At 39.8% G+C, this 23172-nt stretch overlaps 1 protein-coding gene across 11 annotated transcripts in view; it reads left to right on the plus strand.

Moving 5' to 3' along the window:
- nin (ninein (GSK3B interacting protein)) overlaps positions 1 to 23172 on the plus strand; it is a 28094-nt gene that overhangs the window by 484 nt on the left and 4438 nt on the right. For 2 of the 11 annotated variants that reach the window (XM_044165879.1, XM_044165880.1), the window contains exons 1-26: positions 3002 to 3118; positions 3330 to 3542; positions 4465 to 4558; positions 5310 to 5482; positions 7707 to 7752; positions 7837 to 8012; positions 8637 to 8780; positions 9069 to 9236; positions 9532 to 9668; positions 9882 to 10022; positions 10417 to 10591; positions 10818 to 10928; positions 11188 to 11277; positions 11519 to 11654; positions 11836 to 11957; positions 12614 to 13722; positions 17605 to 17703; positions 17802 to 17871; positions 18400 to 18567; positions 18647 to 18763; positions 19069 to 19182; positions 19524 to 19670; positions 19866 to 20045; positions 20163 to 20297; positions 20416 to 20472; positions 20818 to 20910. In XM_044165879.1, the coding sequence (XP_044021814.1) occupies positions 3014 to 3118; positions 3330 to 3542; positions 4465 to 4558; positions 5310 to 5482; positions 7707 to 7752; positions 7837 to 8012; positions 8637 to 8780; positions 9069 to 9236; positions 9532 to 9668; positions 9882 to 10022; positions 10417 to 10591; positions 10818 to 10928; positions 11188 to 11277; positions 11519 to 11654; positions 11836 to 11957; positions 12614 to 13722; positions 17605 to 17703; positions 17802 to 17871; positions 18400 to 18567; positions 18647 to 18763; positions 19069 to 19182; positions 19524 to 19670; positions 19866 to 20045; positions 20163 to 20297; positions 20416 to 20472; positions 20818 to 20910 (4320 nt within the window). In that variant the 5' untranslated portion in view covers positions 3002 to 3013. Of the gene's footprint in view, positions 1 to 31; positions 102 to 2994; positions 3119 to 3329; positions 3543 to 4464; positions 4559 to 5309; positions 5483 to 7706; positions 7753 to 7836; positions 8013 to 8636; positions 8781 to 9068; positions 9237 to 9531; positions 9669 to 9881; positions 10023 to 10416; positions 10592 to 10817; positions 10929 to 11187; positions 11278 to 11518; positions 11655 to 11835; positions 11958 to 12613; positions 13723 to 14625; positions 17191 to 17604; positions 17704 to 17801; positions 17872 to 18399; positions 18568 to 18646; positions 18764 to 19068; positions 19183 to 19523; positions 19671 to 19865; positions 20046 to 20162; positions 20298 to 20415; positions 20518 to 20817; positions 20911 to 23172 lie in introns of those variants that run through there. The other 9 variants (XM_044165887.1, XM_044165884.1, XM_044165883.1 and 6 more) reach the window with 9 other exon arrangements.

Below are 23172 nucleotides of genomic sequence, written 5' to 3' on the forward strand. Positions count from 1 at the left end.
ACAGTTTTAAACGTATTTTTTCTTTTTTTAGGATGAAGTTTAGCCAACAGCAATCCCGACTAACCGTTTCCTCCCAACACGCCTGCTGGTAAATTAGCACGGTTAGCATAGCCCATCACTTTCCTATGAATCTTTTAACTAGCTTAACTAGCTAAACTACTTCACAGCTGGTTAACTGACTTTAAAGTTTACTCAGGTGCAGTCAGTAAGTTAGTGGAGCAAACAGCATTCAGGCTTTATTAAGGCAACTGTTGACAGTGTTTCCAGTGATACTACAAGGTGATTAATTACCTAAATTTACTAAGTAACTGGTAATAGTGTCTTTCTAGTCATTTTTTGACTACACTTGTGCTGTTAACAGGGTTCACTGCTGACTTGCAAATCTTTTTAAAAGTTTATGGTTTTGTGACAAAGCCATTAAAGTTTTTTTTTTTTTTGAAATTATATGTGGCCTTGAAAATAGTTTTATTTTAATAATCAAATATACTGTAGCACTGAATGTATTGGTTTTCACAAACTGGGGCAGTTTGAAAATGATCTCTATCTAATTAATGAGACTTTCGTGGTGCCTAGTTTTGATTTGTGTGTCCCCCCCCCCCAAAACATGCAAATGTTTCCTCCATATTCATCAAATTGGATTATGAAAGGTGTTGAAAGTGAGTAGGTGTGATTTTGCAGTTTTAATGTCAGGTGAACTTGCTGTGGCAGTGTGGGCAAATAATAGCATGCTATACATAAATCATTCATCTAGATCTCATCGATTGCTTTGTGCAAAGAAGTTTCCAAAGTTCATACAGTTGTTCTTTGATCAAAGTAAAGCAAAAGATGATAGAAATGCAATATGAAACACAAACACAATTAATATAAAAATAACCATAAAATATGTGGAAACATGCTAAATCAAATGTTAAATAATTATTCTTAAATGTTCTCCTGAAAACATTTCCTGATTAATATTTTGTAAGCATTATATAGTTCTCCTTTTTATAGTTACTTCAGACAAAAATAATTGTATAATTGCTGTAGCTAATAAGCGCTATTTCTTCATGATGTGATTCTATTAAAAGACAATAAGGGATACAATTAAAATTATTCCCATTCCTGTACACCTACAAAGAAAAAAAAGTTTTTATATTTTTCCTTTTCAGATTGACATCTGTTAGTAATAATTACCAATCACACCATTACCAGTGAATGTTTGGATGGTGTGAGGATTAACCTCCTTCTTGTGACGTGGACTAGAGTGATTCTTTGGCTGCAGCAGCTGTCAAACCACGGCCACCATGAGCCATCGAGCCGAGCAGGAGGGCGGCCAGGATAATTGGCTCAGGCGGTGCTTTGGAGAACTACTTAGTAAAAATTTTAAATAAGGTCAGGCTGTTGCTGTTATGAATAAAAACATAATGATTATATTCCTACATTTGTTTTGATCTTTTCTTGTTTTGTTCCAGTTTTATTTAAATATTTTTACAAATTTACAAGACGCTATAGCTTTAGACTAGCTGCCATACTGCTGAGCCATGGTTTTCTTGCATTTCATAAGCCACTCAAATGTGCAGATGCAGAATACTGATTTGGTTTTTGTTTCTATTGTCTGTGGTGAATGGGGTACCCCAAGTCTGGGGTGTGTGGGACACCTGGCTGAGCGCTTGATGATCTCACTGAGAGCAGCTGGAAAAGCAGGGGTCAGGGTGGTGCTCATTGTATAGACATGTAGGCCCAAACTGGGAAGTTCCAATGCATTAGATGTAGTGGTATACACAGCATATATTATAATTCTTATGATAGAACAAAATTATGTAAGATGATAAAAAGAAGACATCTTATTTATCCATTGTACAGCAAGTGATTTAAGTTGCTCCAACAACAAAAGATGCAGGATTTAGCATGAAAATGGCTCATAATTCAAGTACACAAAGGCATTCAAGGAGGGTAGTTAAAACTGCAGAACAGTAATATTAGTTGAAATCAAGAAAAGCAAAAAACAGTCAAACAGTCCCAGCACTGATATAGTGTAGAAATGTGTTGCAACAGATAACATTTGTGGAAAGTATTTGTAAGTAAAAATAGAAGTAGATGAATGAATGCTGGACTCTGCTCAGCTCTCCATTGCTATTTCCAGTCATGTTAACTGACATCTACCTTCCTTAAGTTTCAGGTGGCTGACCTGCACTGTTGCGTCTATGAGTTATGTCATTGCTTAAGTTACTCAGACTCCATCTTTTCTTTTTTTGACCCATGATGACCTCTTGCGTTCATCTCTCTTTAAAATAAAAGGTTGGCTTCCTAAATAATTACCCAGGATTCATTGTTTGTGTTTCTATTATTGCTTGAGAGAAACGTGGACTACTGTGCATTTTGGTATCGTCCTGAACTGGACTCCAGACTTCTGTTTGGAGCCACAAAAGGGCCTTGCTCTCTGTCAAATGGTTCTCATTGTTTTTCAATTACAGCAATGATGCATCCAAATAGAAAGAATAACAACTTTGTCCATGTCTCTGTAACTGATGCTGCCAGCCAGTAAATGCTGGCTAAAGGCTTTGGTGTAGCCTCCTCAATTAGTTCCTGGCTGCTTGTTCCACTTGGTTCAGTGCCACTTTGCTGTCTTTATCACCAGTTTGAAGGAGCATTTAGTCTAAAAACTTCAAACGTGCTGCTTTCTATCATTTTTATTATTAACTTTAGGATTTTTATTTTGCCAGACTTTAAATAAAACAAAGACCTTTTTTACATTTTGATATTATATGCACAAGATCTTATAAATGCATAAGGTGCAGGACACTCACATAAACAAATCAATCAATCAATATTGGTTCTATTTAGAACAATACTGAAATGTGTTTAAACTACTTCATCACAAGGTGAAATTTCTTTCATGTGTGCCACAGATTGATTTGCATAGGTCATGAAACATCCCAGCTAAAGAGAGAGTCAGTGTCAGATTTGGCCATGTATATTAATTTACCTGGTTGTCTAATCATTCTAATTGGATTAGCCAAAGCCTCCACCACAAATGACGCCGGTGCAGTGTGTTGGTAGCTCAGTCGCTCAGCGGCACTCTCAGATGAAGGTACGGTTAGGAACACATGCTGTTGAGATAGATGTTTCCACCCTGTTTGTGAGTATCTTTTAACAGTGATTGGATATATTATGCTCTAAATTTGGAGTGAAGAGTTTTTGAGCTCTTGCTCTAGTTTTGATTTTGAGTTTTTTTGCTTTGTAACAGTGATTTAAGCTGAATTCTGCTATCGTTCTGGCATATCACTCTAGATAAACACATCAGCTAAAATGTGAAGGAAAGTGTGATAAAACAAGGATTTTCCTTTCAGGGCAGGGTGCTGTCCTGTGGGATGGATGACACCCAAGAGCAGGACCACTACGAGGAGCGCCTAAAAGAAGTTTTTAACAGTTTTGACGCCAGCGGCTCTGGCTCACTGTGCCCGGAGGAACTCTCTGACCTCTGCCAGTCCCTGCACCTGGATGATGCCACACCAGCTCTTCTCCGTACACTGCTTCAGAACCAGGACCGCCTCACTTCCAGGGTAAGTTTATTCCTTTGCCACTGGTGAAAGTGTGTTATAGTGTGCAACTGTTGAGGTAATTTGCTCAGAAAAGTTGTATTTGCAGAATTATTATTGTTCCTTCTCTGATGTACATGTGAGTCGTGGCCTTTTGGCTTTCCTGTGCGTAGAGTCCTCTGCATCCTTTGAATTTGGCAGACGCCTGTGTTGAGCCACTCCAGCTTTCAGGTCTTTGTGTCTCCAGGCTTTTTGGTGCTTTGTTAGCTGTCTTGTTGAGGAGAAAATGTGCCCCCATCAGCCCTGATCCCAGGTGTCTGTCGTCAGGACAACCAAGCTGGCTAATCACCATTCACAGATGCATTTCTTTGCTCCATGTGGAAATGTATGAAATAGAAAGGACACTGGTCTAATCTGTGCAATTGGACCTCAGTTTGTATAAAGTGCATTGTACATTCACAGGATCTCCAGTATGCATCTTTTCCGCCTAAAGTAGAGGGGTCAGATATACTCCAAATTGCTTACCTCCACACTTTTGCATCAAGTTGTTTGTATATAAGCGTGTGGACAGACGGATGGCTATTGTCTTGTGTGTGTGGGCGGGGTAAATGTTAGCAGAGGGCCAGTGAACTGATTGCCTACCCATGGCATCCAACAATAAAGTCAAAAAAGACACGAAAAGCCTCCAGCCTCAACGCACAAAGAAAATCACCATATTCAGGGTTAGCAGCTGTTGATTCTTGAAGTGTGACCTCCCTGCTCCTGCTCAGCAAACCCTCCTCCACCCAAACACCCAGGGACACCCAGCCTTCGCCCGGCAAGGAATTTCATGAACTTCTGCTTCGTTTTTACTTTGCTTCACATACTAAGCATTACTTGCATTTTCTTACACTTGTGTAAGACTGTACTTCAATTTAGAATCTCTTTTTTTCTATTCTTGTTTCAGGTTGACTTTGACCAATTCAAGAATGCACTGATTCTGGTATTGTCATCAACTGTTGAGCCACCACAAGCAGAACAGGAGACCTTGTCAAAACCAGGTAAAGTCTAGATTCTGTTGTTGCATGTTTTTATATTTCACACAGACAAATTTAATTAAAATGCATTCAGTGTCAGCTTGAAAACAACCACAAATCATCAAGCCATATAATTAACCAAATCTGTAATTTAGATCAGTATTAGTTTAATATTGAACTTTAAGGAGACTTTTTCCATTCAACAAGTCAACCAAGCGGAGAAAGTGACTTAAGGCTGAATAAGTGGAACAGCCCCCATACTGAATCAGCAGTAAATCTACATACAGAGGCACAGAGCCAAAAGCGCAGGCCCAAAGCTAATTAGCCGACAGTTGAACTATTTGCACCATCATAGTTGGACCGCTGGCAAGGTTTGTTATTTTATGGATGTAGTTAACACAAAGAGTGTTTTTATACTAAGCTATTTCTTGGAAACATTTGTTTATACTCCCAACTTGTTTAATTTGTATTGTATTTGTATTTTGTTTTGTGAATGCATATTTCAGACTCCTGGTTGATACCAACATCTTTTTAGCTTAGTTATTTTATTTCTCCAGGGTCACATCTCACACTAGTGATCACACAAGACTGACCATACACTCTGTATGGTAATAAGAGTATTAACAGACTAAACATTATCATGCTACTCTATTGTGATACTTACGTTATGAGATAATATGAAGGCTGATCCTTGTTCAAAGTGAACACTTCACTGTCCATATTTATGTCTGTCAATGAAGCACTGAAACAGTTTCTTGTCATTGTATCTCCTCAGATTCTCCTGAGATCCAACCAAAGTTTGTGAAGGGTAGTAAACGCTATGGCCGCCGCTCAACACCAGAGTTCATGGAGGCTATTTCAGACTTGTCTGAAGTTAGAAATGCAAACCCGGTGGAGGAGGAGGATCTGGAGGACAACTATGACTCAGCTGTTCCCAGGAAGCGTGAGGTAAAAGGCTAAGACTGATGTTCTCTGAGTTTTTCCAGTACTGTTCTGAACCTCTAGACACTCGGATGCCATCCTTATCACCTCATGTCCTTGCATGTACTGTGCTTCGCGGCAGCCACAGACTGGCAGCGAGGCGTTATTCTTAGCTAATCAGCTTAGTGGCATGCAGGGCAAATCCTGAAATGTAATATAGACACTCAAACACAGGATTCACAAGGCCCAGTTCATTGCATAACAACGCAGCAGTGTCTGTACATAACACTGGGAGTATAATTACTGTGTAATAAGCCTCTGGTAATCAGGATGTAACCGCAATGTTTGTGTAGCTTCACACAGTGTTGTCAGTTTAATGTTTCATGATGCGATTTTGTGTGAGTTGAACAGTGTTCAGTGTTGAGTTGAACTGCCCCGAGTGTATATGCTGGCTGTGATGTGGTGGTCAAGGCAACAGTGTTAGGAATTAAGGAATTTACTTCATCATGTTCAAACAGATCACAGTTCAGCAGATAAAAAGAAAGCCATGGGGCTAATTGTAGTGTTACAAGTAGCCACAGTAGTGGCTTGAATGTAACATGCTTCTGTGTCACAGAGTTGTATAGCATTAGTTCAGTCATGGCCATGCGCAGCTGAACACTCTGCATGGTTCCTCTGGTTGATCCTCTAGTTCCTTTTCTTGGATTATCCTGCTCTCACTGCTGGCATAGAGGGTTGTTTGACATATGTAGGGAGGTCCAGGGCCTGCAAATGAAATCGGGGTGGGAAATTTACAGTAACACCAGCAAGACATCCCATTTTGTCCTGAAAATCTATTTGGCTGTAAAGTAGTAGGGCTGTGCTGACAATTTATTGTTTAATTGGTTTAACAGAAACGTACTTGTCAACTATTTTGATAATCAATAGTCTGTAACTTATCAATAAAAAGGGCCAAACATTCCAGTCGCAGCTTCTCAAATGTGAGAATTTGCAGATTTTTTTTCTGTTTTTATATAATTTTAAATCGCATATCTTTGGGTTTTGGCCTGTTTGGTTGCACAAAACATTAGCCTTTTGGATAACAGGTTTATTTTTCATACTAATGTCAGGTTGAATGTACAAGCATGGATGTGCTGCAGCAGAATAAATCACAACAAAGAAAAGTCCCCAACTGGTCACCAAAACAGTATAATGATGGCCAGTTCAGCTTGTTCATGGATAGACGTGTTAATATTCTGTGTATTGTCTGAGCTCCTGACTCCACCCCAGGGGCCTGCCAGCGCCAAGACAAACACTATTCTAGACATTGAACTGAAGCGTGTCTTGGTATTGACTAATCGAAGTTGCAACAATGCTACAAGGTCCGGCTTGGGGACCAGCAGATGGGGATGGGTCAGGGGGCTCTGCCACAGAGACTGCAGGCCTGGTGCTTTGGGAGGAGGAGGGTGTAGGACTGTGACAGGGGAACAATGAGCCGCACTACCCCCACCCTCCTGGATGCTTATACACCATGTATCAAAACGCCACTTGCAGAATCCCATCTGTTCTTCATTCCCTCACTGTTTGCCTCCCAAACAATAGATGGTCACGCTAGGATGGGGAGCACAGTGGGTCACACCCAAATAAACCCCTCCTCCTTTCATATTTCTTGACAAGCACAAAAAACATAACTGAGTTCACGTTAAAATCTTAAAACTCTACTAGTACTAAAATTTCAATTTAAGAAAAACAGATTTTGGATTTTGAACTGCAAAATGTACTGAATTTTGGTTCCAAAAAGCAATTTTAAAACTTTATTTTCAGCAATAGCTTCTCATTTATGCAATTGTCACTTTAGTCTTTAAATGTTGCACATAAGCATGAGGATTATACTATTAACATGTTTGAAGAGATTTTTTTTATTTATTTATTTTTTTTTTTTAAAGAAAGGAACAGCGTGTCTGTCCATGACACATTTTCTGTTATTACCACCATTCCTTATTTGCCCACTTACCATCCCTGGTGCTCGTGCCATCACAAAAGCTCGCTTGTGCTTTTTGTCAGACACTCCAGCCCCCCTTTGCACCCAGACTCAACCTTGCCTAATTTAAAAACATGTTTGAACTTATAAACGGCTGAATGTCACATGAGAAAATCAGCCTGCAGGGATATTTTAATGTGGTAATTTTTCTCACAAATGAGTTTCTATGGGTTATTTAAAGGCCTCTTTGTGACATTAATCTCAGTCTCTGTGTGTATTTGTCTCTAACAGCGCTGGAATGCTCACGAAACAAGCACAGAGGAGTATGAGGCAGAAGGTTTGTCAAAGTTGCAGTATTTTCAGAACAATCACTTTTATAGGTGTTTGTCACTAAATGATCAGTCTCTTACCTTGTTTGTAGGCCAGATGCATTTCTGGAACCCGGATGAGCCAAGCACCCCTCGGGGATCCCTCATTCCTCTGTCGACCTGTTTAGAGGAGAGACTGCGTGAAGCCTGTGACGAACTGGCAATATCATGGGACGGATGTGCCGGTCACACTGAACTGCTTGCTCTCTGTGAACACCTGGGCCTGGAGGTGAGATTAAAAGTCAATGAAGAGACGGTTTATTTCAGGGCGGCTTTTCAAATCTCATTATCAATACTTCAGTTAAAAGTTTTGAAATCACTTTGACTTTTTATAAAATCACACTGCATTTCAATACACTCTTGCCTAGTGGCACACAATGTAAAATGCATCTTTGCAACAAAAGGTTTATGGCTCTAAATTAATGTGGTTAATTTACTGATGTTAAAAAGCCTTGTTGTTCCTTGTTCTTCCTCTGATTACATAGCTCATTTAGACAATTTGACTAAAAAAAAATGTGTGTTTTGTGCCTACGGAGGACTCTGTTGCACTGTTTACCACTCCCTTTAAAATTTCTACTTTATAACATTAAGAAAAGTACATATACGCTATATATCATATTTCTCGATTAATCAATTAATCGTTTAGTCTAAACAATGTCAGAAAACAGTGAAAAATGCCTGTCACAATTGTCAAGAAAGTAAGGTGATGTCTATCACCTAAACAACCTTCAAATCACCCTGAGGGAATAAAATGATAAAAATCACTCACTCCCACACCTATATACAGTGTAAAGTGAGGCAAATGTCTTTGCAAATGTTGCAACTTCAAAAAAAATATGCGTTTATTTTTCAGATAAATGTGGATGTGCTCCAGAGTCTAACCAGCGATGGAGTGATGAATGTTCAGGAGTTTGTTTCCAGGGCTGTAAACAACAAACCCCCCACACCGTCCGCCTCCACACCCTACAGACAGCTTAAACGACACCACTCCACTCAGGTACGCTATTTCTTTGTTGAGCTCTACGAGGTCACAAGATGTTGTTATTTCATTTCATTAATTATTTTTGTATTGTTATCTGTAAAAGGTTTTTTACGTTGTCAAATATCTATCATTTGAAAAAGATGTATAAAACAAATTTGTGGTTGACAAAAACATTTTTCCTTTCTAGTTCCTCTGTAATAGTCATTGAAAGCTAGATCTCAAGTTGCATTTGCATTAAGTGGAATTTTGGAGATTGGAGATCTGTGTTCTCTATTAAAAAGAGACAATGTTTTCCCCATGCAGCCCTTTGATGAGGGAGGCCGTAGGATAGCCACTCCTTCTGCCCTGACCAGCACCATCGGCATGCGTCTCTTCTCCACCCTTGATGATGGTACCGGTTTCACTCCAGTCGAATACATCCTGGATGCCTGGATGGATGAGGGAATAGAAAACAGCACTGAGATCCTGCAGGTACCGCAGAGTACTTATTCTTCTAATTATGACTGTGGCCATTAGTCTTTATCATCATTATTATTATTATTATTATTATTATTATTATTATCAGCATTTTAAATTTGTGAATTTAATTCATTTGTACGTGTTGAAACAGTCAAACAGGAAGAAGTCAGATTTACAGTTTCTGCAGTTTAGGAGAAAATGGTTTACTTTTTATTTTATTTATTTTTTACTCCGTGATGCAAATAAGTAAAGAATTTACTAAAATATTAGCAAAAAACAAAAATATAATTAGTAAATTTTTTTGCAGGCTTTGAATTTCAGCCTAGATGGAAAATTGAGTCTTAGTGATCTCACCATGGCACTTGAAAATGAGCTACTCGTTACTAAGAATGGGATTCACCAAGCGGCACTGGCGAGCTTCAGAGCTGAGATCAGATATCTCCTGTGAGTATGAGTCATCACTACAATGTAGCTCATTCAGATCTTAATACTCTGTTTAGATTTAATTAACTATATTTGGAATAATTTTGAACCTGTTAGTGTGAAATAAAACAAGATACATAAAACCTGCAGGATTATTTTTGGTTTCTTTCTTTTGTCATTTGTCATGGGTAAATCTTTGTTCAATTATTGGCCCTGTTGTTTTTCTCTTGTCAGAGAGCGTGTAGACCGAGAACTCAGGGAGAAAGAGAAAATCCAATCTGACCTGGAAAAAGCAGAGAAACTAAAAACTCAGCTCGCCACTGAGGTGGATGAGCATCACTCTGCGATAGAGCACACGCATAACCTCAATCTCAGGTAATTTATCCCTCAGATTAGACCAGTTTTTGTTCATTCTCCAGTTGTATCACAGCAAGAGGCCTTCGTCCACTAAGGTGTACAGAATGATTTGATTGTTTAATCATGTCTGTCTCCTTCCCCACATCTTGGCATCATTCTTAAGGTGGTTTTTCAGGATTAAAAACTAAAGGATTATAGCCGTCACCCTTCATCTAGTCCATTCATGAAGACTGCAGCTGCACATTTAATTTAACCACACTAACCTGCTAAATTCAAAAGTCCCCCATTCCTGCTAAATCCAGCCTCCTCCTAACATTTGGTACAGTCAGTATTATAGTGTCCTTTGTCCTGAATATTGTATTTTTTGGTATGTAAGCGTTACACTGTTTTCTCTGTGCCCGAATGTCTACAGGAAGCTTGAACAGGACCACAAAGAGAAGCTAGCAGCAGTACGATCAGAGCTGATGAAGGAGATGGACCAGATCCAGCAGCAGGCCGGCCTGCAGCGTGAGGAACTGGAAGCAGAGGTCAGGAAGATCAGGGAGGATGAATCTTTTCTCAGAGACCACCTCTCCATCTCTGTGAAGGTACCAAAAAGATTTGTGGTGATATGATTTGGTGATGTTTGTAGTTATGTGTCTTTGCTTTAATATGTTTTTATATTGTTTATTGACGTGCAAAGAACTCATTGAAGAACCTTGTCATAGCTTAATTTTTCTCACTAAACATTACAATTATTAATATTGTTGTCTTTTTGGATAAGCAGATGATGATGTAAAGATAACCTATGTTATTGGTGTCTTTATTTTTTAGGAAAACCGACGTCTTGAAATGGAGTTGCTGGACAGTGCCGAAAAACTTGTGGAGGCACAAAGCCAAATTACAAAACTCCAGACAAGTTTGGACAACGTTATGAAAGAAAGGGTACAGAGACATTATTGGGCTATACATAAGGGGGTTTTGGCATTTCAATACTGTCTTTCTCTATTTGGGGTTATTGGAACACACACATACTTGCACTTGCATATTTATTTTCTTTTTCTGCTTGCTTTTCTGTTTATGATTTGATTTTCTGTGTTCTCTCTCCTCTTCTGCCAAGTGCATTTTGTTTGTGTCTTTGTTCCTATTTTATGGTCTCAGTGCAAACAAACTGCTAACTTGTAAATGATCTTATATTCTTTAGTTTGGAGGCCTGGACCCTGGCAGTGCAGACTTCTTCCTCCAAGAGGAACGTATTAAAGAACTACGCAGCAGCTACGAAGCTCAGTGCAGGGTAATTGTATTTAAATCACAAAGTGCCCACCTTTTCTTGAATTTTCTCTTTTCGTTTGTGTGTCCGTACATGCAGAGCCATGTAAGAAGTGGTGACAGTAATATTGTCTTTACAGACCAGATGTTTGATATACTGAAAAATCTAACTTAAGGTGAAAAAAGATACTGTGCTGAATGTGGTGAGAGGACAAATTATATTTATTAATTACACACATTTAACTCGTAGTGCTCTCGTTTGGTAGGAACTGCAGGATCGTATTGACGAGCTGCAGTCAGAGTTGCAGGAGTTCCACAGTCTTGGACGAGTTCATCAGCCCTGCCACAAACCTCTCTCTGAAGAGCTGGAGAGTAAAAGCCCTGGCATGGAGTCTGATCCAGGTAGGCCTAATGAATACTTAAACCACACATACACAAACATACAGCCCCTGGAGATTCATTACAGAGCAATAACTACGTCTGTTCATGACAACAATCATTACAACGACATTTTGTATAGAAACAAGGAAACCTTGTGTCAAATGTCTCCAGCTTCACCAACTTCTAACTTGATTTATTGCAGGTATCGGTTCAGAGGAGGTTCAGCCGTTCAGCATGAGCCTTGAGGCAGAGATGATGATGGAGCAGCTGAAGGAGCAGCACCTTCAGGAAATGGAGGATTTGCAAAACCAGCTAGAAAGCAAGGTGACGCTAGTAGATACCTTTATATTTCATGTGGTTCACATGTTTGATGTACATGTGTGTTGTTGTTTTTTTTTTGTAGTAAAACATTTAGCTGGGATGAGCAGAGCGATGCATGTAATATCAAAATTGTGAATAGATACAAAAAATGTTATGGCATTTTGGTCATATGTACTTTAATTGGTCTTACTGGCTGCATCACAGTTCTGAACTTACTTGACTGTCGAAATGAGTGAATTGAACAATTAACTCCTGTGTCTCAAACTATTGTTCAAATGATTAGTTTGATATTTTGGGAAATACACTTGCCGAGAGTTAGATGTGAAGATCGATAACCACTCTTGTGTCTGTGTGGTAAATATGAAGCTACAGCCAACAAATGATTAGTTTAGCAAAAAGACTGGAAACAGGAGAAAAGGCTAGCTAGGAAATAACTGGTTGGCAGTTTTTGTTACCTTTTTTTGAACAGAACCAGGCTAGCTGTTTCCAGTCTTTATCTTAAGAAGCTAACCTGCCACTGGCTGTAGTTTCACAGTTAGCGTACAGACATGACAACAGTATTGCTCTTCTCATCTAACTCTCTGCACGAAAAGTACACGTATTTCCTAAAAAGCTGGACTATTATAATTTAATTCCTCTACATCTTTATATCACCACAGATTAATGAATTTGACAAGATGGTAGAAAAACAAAGGGTGACCCATGAGGACCAGAAGGCTGCCTTAGCCCTCCAGTACCAGCAGGAGGTCCGGGCTTTGAGGGAGGAGATGGCCAGCATTCAGAGCCACGCACAGGAGCTCCAGAGCCAGCTAGAACAGGCGGAGCTGGAGCAGATGCAGGCCAAGGAGAGGGAAGAGCTTGAGAATCTGCAAGAGGAGGAAGTGGAAACTCTCAGACAACAACTGCTAGAGGCCCACACCTACACTGCAGACCTGGAGGAGCAGCTGAAGACCCTCGAAGCCCAGCAGGCAGAGATGGATGAAAACTTTGTTAATGATATGGAGGAGCTGAGGAAACAACATGCTATTGATATTAAGAAATTGGAGGAGGAGCATGTAGAACTTTTTGAAGCCAGACTGGAAGTGGAGAGAGAGAAAATGCAGGAAGAAAAGGCTGAGTTGGAGAAGAGAGTGTTAGATGATTGGGAACAGGAGAAGAAACAATTACAACAAAGTCATGAGGATGAACTGAAGGCCAGATTAGAGGAGGTGAAGGTGAGGTTTGAGGAAGAGCGTGATGAGATTGTGCAGAGACTGACAGAACAGTGTCAGAAAGAGAGGGCTCAGCTGGATGAAAGGAATAATGAGTCTCTGCAGGTGCTGCTGGAGGAAGAGATGTTGAGACTTGTCAGGGAACAAGAGGAGAAGGAGAGCAAGCTCAGGGAGCAGTGGGAGAGTGAACGAGCCCAGCTTCAGGAGCGTCAGGAGGAGGCTCTGCTCAATAGAGTACTGCAAGAAAGGTTGCACTTACAAGAGCAGTTTGAGCAGAGGGAGAAAAGGCTGAAGGAGGAGTGGGAGAGGGAGAGACTGCAACTGGAGGAGGATTACGAAGGAATGCTCCAGGATAGGCTGGCTGAAGAGAGGGAGAAGCTTGAGACTGAGACAGAGGAGGTGGAGAAGAGACTAGAATGCTTAATGGCAGAGGAGAGGGTTCATCTAGAGGAGAGCCACCGGGAGGCCATCAAGGAGCTGACTGTCAAGCACATTGGCGAGAGGGAAGCTCTCAGCAGCATGTTGGATAAACTACGAGATGACATCGCTCAGGAGAGGTGAGACATTTGACTTTTGTGAGTTGTATTTATATAGGGATGCACTGATATATATCGGCCGAACATTAGTGTCTGCCGATATTCCCCTTGTTGACTGCTATTGGCCTATTGGCAAATAGGATGACATTCATCGATTTCAGTGGCCGATGTTTATCTGTTGAGTCACATATTTTGCGCTCGCTAAATTTTGTGTTGGTTATTTGTCGTATAGCAGACTAAAAGGCTTTTGAAGCAGTTATTTTTCAAAAAGTAATTGTTTTCATGTGAAAGAAGGCTATATTAAAACTAAAACGAGAGGGGGAAAAAACATCGGCTATCAGCCAAATAGTTATTAACATCAGTATTGGCACAGAATTTCACAATCGGTGCGCTCTTTAAAGGTGCATTATTTACAGGAAGTTTTTCAACATTTTGGGAAATGCGCTTATTTGTTTTTGTTTCTGCGGATTAGACTGTCTGTGAATGTGCGTCTTTATCTTCATATTTAAATATCTCCCCTCTCTCTAGGATGTCTAGCTTTTCCCACCTTAAAGTGTAGCAGTTAAGAACAACTATAAACACATTTGATTTTTGACGAGGTTGGATAAAACGTTGTACGAACTAGTTCTGATCGAGTATTAGAGGTGCTGGTATGCTGATTTGGTTACCATTGGACAAAGCCATGCTAGCTCTTTCCAGTCTTTATGCTAAGCTAACCGGCTGCTGTCTTTAGCCCTGTATTGAAATGACAGATGTGAGAGCGATGTCAATCTTCTCATCTAACTCTCAGTGAGAAAGCAAATAAGCATATTTCCCAAATAAAATAATCTAATATGCTAAAAAAAAGTAATGTTTTAAGAATCTTCATATTTGCTGTACTATTCAAAACTGTTGCTGTAACAATCATTAAATAACCATGTACAGGAGAGAAATCGAGATCAGCTTCTCCCAGAGAATCAAGGAAGTGGAAGATCGTTTCTCAGGTGATCAAGAATCTGTTGCAGTGCGCTTTCAGGCTGATGTTTTGAAACTTGAACAGCACTACCAAACCGAGCTGAAGGCCCTTTCTGAAAGCTATGTTGAGCAGAAGCTCCACTGGGAGGCACAGATACAGGAGGCCCTTGAGAACATTGAGGAACAAAGAAGAATGACAGAGGAGGCCATGGAGCAAGAACGAGAGAGCCTGAATCAAGATTGGAAAAAAGAACGACATGAGCTAGAAAGTCTTCATAAAGAGGAAGTGGAAGAACTTGTCATGAAAAACCAGCAACTCCAAAATGAACTAGATGACTTCATCAGTATGGCTCAGACTAAAGAGATAGAGCTGAGTAAGCAGCTGAATGACCTCCATAACCGACTTCAGGAAAGCCTGAAAACCAAAGACGAGCTTTTTGCTCAGTCTGAGAAGAAAGCGCTTGAGACTGAGCTCCTGCTAAATCAAACAGTTGACGATTTTAAACAGGAGAGGGCAGAAGTTCTGAGCAGCCAGTCACAACTTGAGGCAAAATACAACGAGATGCTTTCCATTTCTGAGAGGCAGACTACTGAGAGGATTGAACTGTTAACGGAGTGCGATGATTTGAAGTTGAAGATTGAGGAGCTGGAGATGCTGCTTAAACAGGCAGCAGTTGACTTTGAGCATGAGAGGAAGGAGCAACAGGAACATATATCCATTCTTGAGGAAAAGTTAAAGGATCTAGAGAATGACAGAAAAGAATTTATAGCAGAAAGAGATATGCTTAAAATTAAGGAGCTAGAGATGGAGTTCAATCAGGTTTTGTCTTCTGCAGAAAAGGCTAAGGAAGAAGAAATGGAAGAATCAAATGAAATAAACACTTTTATGGAGGAGACGCTAAACACCAGAGAATGTATTTCTTTCCCTGAAACATATTTGGCACCTACTGAAATCTGTCTCAATAATGATGTTATTCTTGCCAATTCCTCTAATCAGGAACTTGTTTGTTTGTCACAATTTCTGGTTGAGCAAGATGTTAATGTAGTGACTCTAACGGAGGCCGACAATGCAGTGGATGGAGCATCAGATGTATATGATGAAAAGGTCCCTGCTACCAGTGATGATCAAGTAGACAACATGCCTAAAGTAAAGACGGATGCCACTGAAAACGAAGAACATGATGGTCAAATTTTTGTGATTGAGAATATAGACACATGGCCTGAAAGCTCCAATGTTTTTGGTGAGGAATGTCACAATGAAGTTGTTGCTGTTCCAGAAGAATCAAAAATTGGAGATTCAAGGTCTGAGGAAGATGGAGACCCCAAAGTCAGCTGTTGTTGTGCAAAAATTGGACACGAAGACCCTGAATCGACATGCTGTGATGGCCAGAACACACATTGTCCAGTTCTAGATGAAAATCATTCAAAAGTTGAATCCAAAAACGAAGCTGTTTCTCCAGAGACGCAGTGTGAGGCGGTCTCATCCCTTGGGGCGTTTGAAGGTGTAGATGCGAATGAAGATGCAACAGATGGTGAGAATAAAGTCGCTCTTGAATCATGTGAGGCGGAGAACAAACCTCAGGATGTACCACCTTTGGTCAATGAAAGCACTTCCCATGAAGATGAACCATGTCATGAGACTGTGGTGGATCCCTCAGTGCTGGAGGAGACAAGTGACCCTGATGAACTGTGTCTGGTGGGCGCTGAGGTTTCTTGTTTACCAGATAACTCTCATGACCATAGACAGGAAGTTGAACTTGTTTCAGACTGTGAATATTTAACCACTAAAATGAAGAATGAATGCACACATGACTGTCTGGAAACTCTGGATGAAGATGCTGATTACGAGGACAGGGAATATTCTCTCCTTAAACTACAGGCTTTGTATAACACTGCCACAGAGGAGAACATCCTCCTTCATGAGAAGATTTCTTTGCTTCAACAGAAGTCAGCAATACTAGAGAATCTTCTCGCTCATAACAGTGAAAAAATCAAAACTGGCCACCAGGTACTGGAGGAAAACTATAGCCTCAAAGTTAAAGTGCTACTTTTAATGGAGCATGTCAAAGAGCTTGAGATAAAGGCCTTAAAGATGACAGATCTTCAGATCAGATATGAAGATTGCATGTGTGAAAATGCCAAACTGAAGGACCAAAACAGTGAACTTGAAAAGAGAGTTTGGAGCTTTGAAAGCAGGATGAATTTTTTTCATGATTTTCAAGATGAGCAGATTTCACTGGGGGATGAGCTCGGCAGGATGAGAGATGAGAACAGTAAGCTCTCTGAGTTGTTCAGTGACTTGGAGAGGCAGGGTGAGATTCTTTCAGCCATGCACCCAGATGCTGGCCAATCGGAGAGCCCCACAGAGGAGTCTCTCCTGGATCTGACCAGTCAGCTGGAGGTTAAAGTTCAGGCAGTGACCGATCTGGAGGACTGCTGTGAGGAGTTTGAGAAGCAGAACACAGAACTTCGCAGAGCCATCACAGAGCTACAGGACAAGTCGCAGATGTTAAATGAAACAACACAGGCTCATAGGTAACGTGGAGTGAAACTAGGAACCGCCCCTCCATGTCTCCTGTGGCTTCTCGTTTTCCCATCCCTTTGGTGCTTTGATTTTTAAGAGTGCTCCTCCTATTGTTCCTAAGCACAACGTAGTGCTGTTTGACCTACCTGTGATTAGGTTCCTAAACCCTTTGTGCGATGCAACAGATCTTGAACACTTGTGCTGCTTTGATCCCTGTAGATCACCAGTGGAAAAGAGAAAAAAAAATGCAAGTTCAATGTGTGTAAGTCATAGAAAAAGATGTAGCAAGTGACTTTCTTAGTGTTGTGTAATTTTTACATCATCTCACTGAATTATAAATGTGTATTCTGACATATATGGTTTCATTATAGCTTGTTGGAATCTAGTTTTTAAACTTTTTCTAACGTAGTTTTGTCTGTCTATAGATCTGAGGCCAGTCGTCTGGCTGAAGAAAACCTCGTCCTCAGGCAAAAGCTTGCTACGTTGAAGGAAGAGGACTTGAAAGAGGCCCAGGAAGAGTTGATGTAAAAAACAACTTATTTAAATTGCAAATCATTACCTCTGTTCAGTTTTGTTTTGTCATGTAAACTGACATTTTCTTCCCATGTTTGTTTGATTTTAGACAAACATTGGAGAACTTAAAAAAAGGGAAGATTGCAGCTCAAAAGGCAGCAGAGAATTTCAAGAAACAGGTACTGTAGTAACTTATTTATCTATGGCCATGCTAGCAGCTCTGTGGGGCTGTATTTAAGCACAGTGGTACTTTGAGCTTAATGCTTAAGTCAGCAATGGCATGCCAACATGCTGAAGTTTAGCAGGTTTAATGTTTACCATCTTCACCATCTTAGTTTAGCGTTTTAGCATGCTAACAGTTGCTAACCAGCACTAAACTCAAATTACAAATGAGGCTAATGAGAATGTCATTAGTTTGTTCATAAACCAAAGTACTCGACAAATAAAAATGACACCGCTAGATGAAAAGTCACAGGATCACCAACGTTAGTATAATGCAAGGGAACATGAATATCTGTACCAAATTTCATGGCAATCTATCCAATAGTTTTTGAGATACAGTATTTCAGTCTGGACCAAAGTGATGGACCGACTGACATGCCATTAAGGATGGCTAAAAAGTCTTTAGAAACAATTTTGTCTTCACAAAATGAATTCTTCCTTCATTCAGAAGCAGTTAATGAGCTGTATTATCTCCTCCTCTGCAGATTTCAGAGCTGCATTTGCAGAGCCAGCAACTAGAGGATGAGAATGGGATGCTGTCAAAGAAAAATGCCCAAAATATTGCTGATGTGGAGAATCTACGACAGCAGCTGGCAGAGCTGATAAAGGAAAATGAAAGGAGGGAGGCGTTACCCTCTGAAGAGAAAAACAAGGTAAACAGTGTTTTATGACAGACTGATGGTCGTCATGGTGGTCGTAGCGGGTAGTTAATTGGTGGTTGTTTTGTGTTAGCTGGCAGCTTGTGTGTCTGCTCTGGAGGCAGAGCTGACCAAAGCTCTGGAGGACACTGCACAGCTGGAGGAGAGGAATAACCAGCTGTCACAGGAGCTCTCTGGCCTCAGAGAGAAGGTGAGCATCAGGCTGTGGATCTCACATTAACCCCATCAAAGCATGACACAGACACAAAGTGATAAAGCATTAACACCACCTACTCTTGCCATGAAATGTCAGTCTAGGTGAAAACAAGTGTCTCTGAATAATTTCACTTTCAGTGACGAAAGTACAAAAGAAAATGCTAAAGAAATGTTTTCTGGTCTGAAAGCAGCTGTCATCTGCTGAGATATTTTGGTGTGATCTAGCTTTAGCAGTGAAGGTGTGTGTATATATAAAGGATTGTTTCATTACAACTGTAGTTGTCTTCTTCTGGTTCTCAGGCGGTCAAAGTCGACTCCATGGAGAGTCAGCTCAGCCACCTCGTAGAGGAGCGGAAGAGTGTGGATAAGGAGACTCAGGGCCTCCGCAACCAGCTAGCCAAAGCTGAAGAGAGGGTAAGAGTCTGCTGTAACCTACAGAATCATCTGTTAGATCATAATGTTTCTCTTCAACAACTGCTGGAGAGAACAAATGGTGTCTTGAATGTAAATAAATCAAACTTTACAATTAGTCATATTTGCCATTGTTCTTTTCTGACCTTCAGCTGAATTACTGCTAAATTAAAATTTGTAAAAAAACATAACAAATCAATTGCTGTTTAATAGGCTTGTTTCAAAGAATTTTACTGTAGTATTCATAGTAATTAAACAGATTTGTGACCTGGGTAGTCCTGGAACAAGTTGAACCCCGAAAACCGTGTTACTCAGGACCAAATGCATTCCTTTCTCCACTCTAGGCCAAGACGGTGGATGAAATTCTTCAGGCTGTGAACCTTCAAAGTGCTCGTCTTAAGTCAGACGTCCGTGTTTTGCAGCAGGAGAGGGATTCCCTCAAACATGACGTTGCAGTGCTACACACACAGCTGCAAAATGTCAATGAAAAAGTAAGATTCTTTTGGTGGTTTTCACTAACAGACAAAAAAAAAACACTTAAGTGCAACAAAAACATGAAAAAGCATAAAGATTATTTGGCTTATTTTGCAAGTGATGTTTGAAGATGTTTGAAGATGAAAGACAAGGGAGTACAATTTTGTAAATTTCTTTCAGTAGACTTGACCTTTTGCCTTTGTTCGTCACAGAACCATGTTTTGGAGATGGCCTTGCACTCGAGTGGTCTCCAGAATCAGAGCAAGAAGCTGTACAGAGGTGAGATGTCTCGGCTGATGGAGCAGGATCAGCAACTACTGAGGCAGGAAAACGATAGGCTTCAGGCAGAAGTGTGCAACATCAAAGGAGACCTTGTGCAGTCCAGAGAGAAGGTGAGCTGAGGACTACAGCAAACTGTAATGAACTTTAAAAACCAACAGTCATGTTAGAGTTCCATTTTCCCTCTTTGTAACTAATCTATAATCTATCCCTTTATTTTATTTCTGCAGATCCGTCAGCTTGATGCTACCATCCTGTCCCTGAAGCAGCACAAACCGCAGAGTCAGTCCTCCCTGGTGAAAGCCTTGGAACAGGAGAACGCCTCTCTGAAGCAGGAGCTCGAGGCCCAAAAGGAGCTCACTAAGGTATAAACTGCATTAATATAACCAGATAACCTTTTAATGCTTTGTTAATTTTTTGCTTAACATGCTGATTATGTGGTGTCTGCTCAAATTCATATTACACGTGCTTTGTGTGTTTCAGGGCCATGAAGCAGGACAAGGACTCACAGAGCTGGAGAGCCTTCAACAAGAAAATGAGGTACTCAGGACCCAAATGGCTCGACTTTCTACACAGCTGCTAGAGGTTGGTCGTGGCACCAGCTTTTCTCTCTTTTTCTCTCTCTCTCTCTCCTCTTATTTTTGTTGTTTTTACAATATAATGTATTGATTTGCACTTGTGTTATTTAAATTGGGTTGCTTTGCTTTCTTTCTGTTTCATGTTCACTGTTTCTGGCTGTACTTGCCTTCAACCTACTTTTTTGCCAGGAAGAATTAGTCGGGAATACGTGATTAGATTGTATAATAAAACAGCGTCAAACTGTATATATTTCTATTCCGACTGCGTTACGGTCTTCTATTACTTATTTTTCTACTTTTTTTCCAGTCATTTCAGGCTCAGTTGGTCGGACTTCTGCCTCCATCACCTCACAGGATTCCCAGGGGACAGCATCGTGGCGAAGATCCGGACAACATGCAGGTACAGTACAACCTGAACCTTCCATGATAGCAGACTCGGGCAAATATATATATATATATATATTATAAAATACATGAGCTAAAAAAATACATGAGCTAAATGAGAGCTGCATGTCTACATTCTAGGCTTGCAAATTAAATAATCATTTACAGGATAAACAGATGAAAAGCTCGTAATCGCTTGCAAACTACATTTTTCCTGAGCCTGCTTTGAAATTTAACATAGAGCAAAAAACCTGAACAAGCAGTTTAGTACCTGAAGTTTTAGTGCCATTGCATCATTGCACGGTGTGGTATTACATTCGTCTCCTGCCATTTTTCTCTCACGGTCATCATTTTTCTTTTGTCACATTATAGCCATCTGTTGTCGCAATGATCATAAATTCATCATTAATGGCTATAAGAAGGGAACTATGAACTACATCTCATGCTGGAAATGTTTGGGGATATAATGGGAGTTAAATGTAAATACACCCATTGTATTTCTTTCACTGTCACTTTGGTGTAGAAAGTGTGCCCACTCAAATAAATCACTCAATTCAGGTGCTGAAAACTGTATTTTACATTTTTTATTTATTTACTTTGTGGCTGGAAATTCAAAGAAAACCAGTGCATCACTAAAATGTTCAGCATCAAAGCTAATAATAATAATTAATAATACATTTCTTTAAAAGTGTGTCATTTCTCAAACACCTGAGCTGAGTGTCATTTACTTGTGCTAATCCTAATTTATTTTTATTTTCCATTACCTTTTTGTTTGAATGCTGGGTTGCAGTGCTACTTGTTTTGGTGCTTGTCACAGATCCATCTCAGCACCTGTCTGTCCTCATCTCCTTATGTCGTGTGTGTAGTGTTTACTTTCTGGGTTTGGTATTTAGTCAGTGGTGCCTGTGTGTTTCTTTGTTGTGTTTCTGAACTCTCTGTCTTTTATTTAATTTTCCGTCTCGGGACTGAAGTAGTTGCAGTGGTGTGATCATCTGGGTGTGGTCCTGGTGGCTGTTTTTCCATTTGTCACCTTTGTCAGAGTCCTATTTCACAAACCTCCGTCTCTCCCCAACTTGATAGATGTAGTTTGTTCAGGTTCATCTGTAAATGGCATCCTCCCACTGTTTTTAATAGCATGTGACCTTTTGTGGTGTCACTTTTAGCTGCATCATGACACTAGTTATCACTAGGTTACCATGAATGTACTGGAAGGAAAAGAGGATCCCATTTAATATAATAGTGTATAATATACATTTGTTTTATGTTGGCAGCAAATTAATGAACGATAGAAGTAGTTTTATTTTCATGTCTGAATAATCCCATGAAGTCATGTAAATGCCCAGACACATTGATCAGCAACAAACCAAACATCCTGATGTATACCCATGAGATCTAACAGCACAATATATTGACCTCATAAATTTGAACAGCCTACATGGTGTCCCAGGAGATGTTGGAACGGAAATTAAATTAAATAAACATATGCACACAGCCTCAACATAAATACAAATATAAACTTAATATACATATATAAACAAACATAACCCAAACAAAAATAAATACACATTTTTGCACATTTCATGTCAATTAACACATTGTTGTCTGATTCATTTCATGAATACATAATATATAGTCTGTAATCCTTAGAAAGTATGAGGCTTTTATGCATCGTAAAAGATAATTTTCTCCTATTAAATTAAGTTTCATTAAAAAAATTTGAACAAGAATATCGTTAGAGGTACTCCAGAGATTTAGTATTTCACTTCCATAAAGTCAAGGGACTCACAAGAGACAGATTTTAAAAAGAGAACTGAAGCAGCAGAGGCAAGGATATCTTGACTTTAAATCGCTAGTATGGGCCAAGCCCCCAAAACACTGGATCCTACATTTCCCATAATGCAACTGATTAGCCCCTAAATGCCCCACTACTCTCAAAGCAGAACTCCAGTTTGTAACGCACACTTTGTTATAAGGCTCAAGCTCCACAGCCACAGAAGACATACAAGTGTTTTCACAGTAGTACTTTATGATGAGTAAACTGAACTTTGTTTAAAATCTGTGATATTTAACAACATACATTTATAGTTTACTCAACTGTTATATAAAGTGGGATCTTATGATGAAAAAATAATTTCTGCAAGTACACTAGAATTGTGTTCATTTGTGTAACTACGGAGATCCAAAACAGTCAATATTAAATAAATGAGATATTATGAAATGAATAAATACTGACAAAATATGTTTATATAACCATGAAATTGTAAAATAATGCAACAGT

Source organism: Siniperca chuatsi, linkage group LG15, assembly GCF_020085105.1.
Source record: "Siniperca chuatsi isolate FFG_IHB_CAS linkage group LG15, ASM2008510v1, whole genome shotgun sequence".
NCBI lineage: Eukaryota > Metazoa > Chordata > Actinopteri > Centrarchiformes > Sinipercidae > Siniperca > Siniperca chuatsi.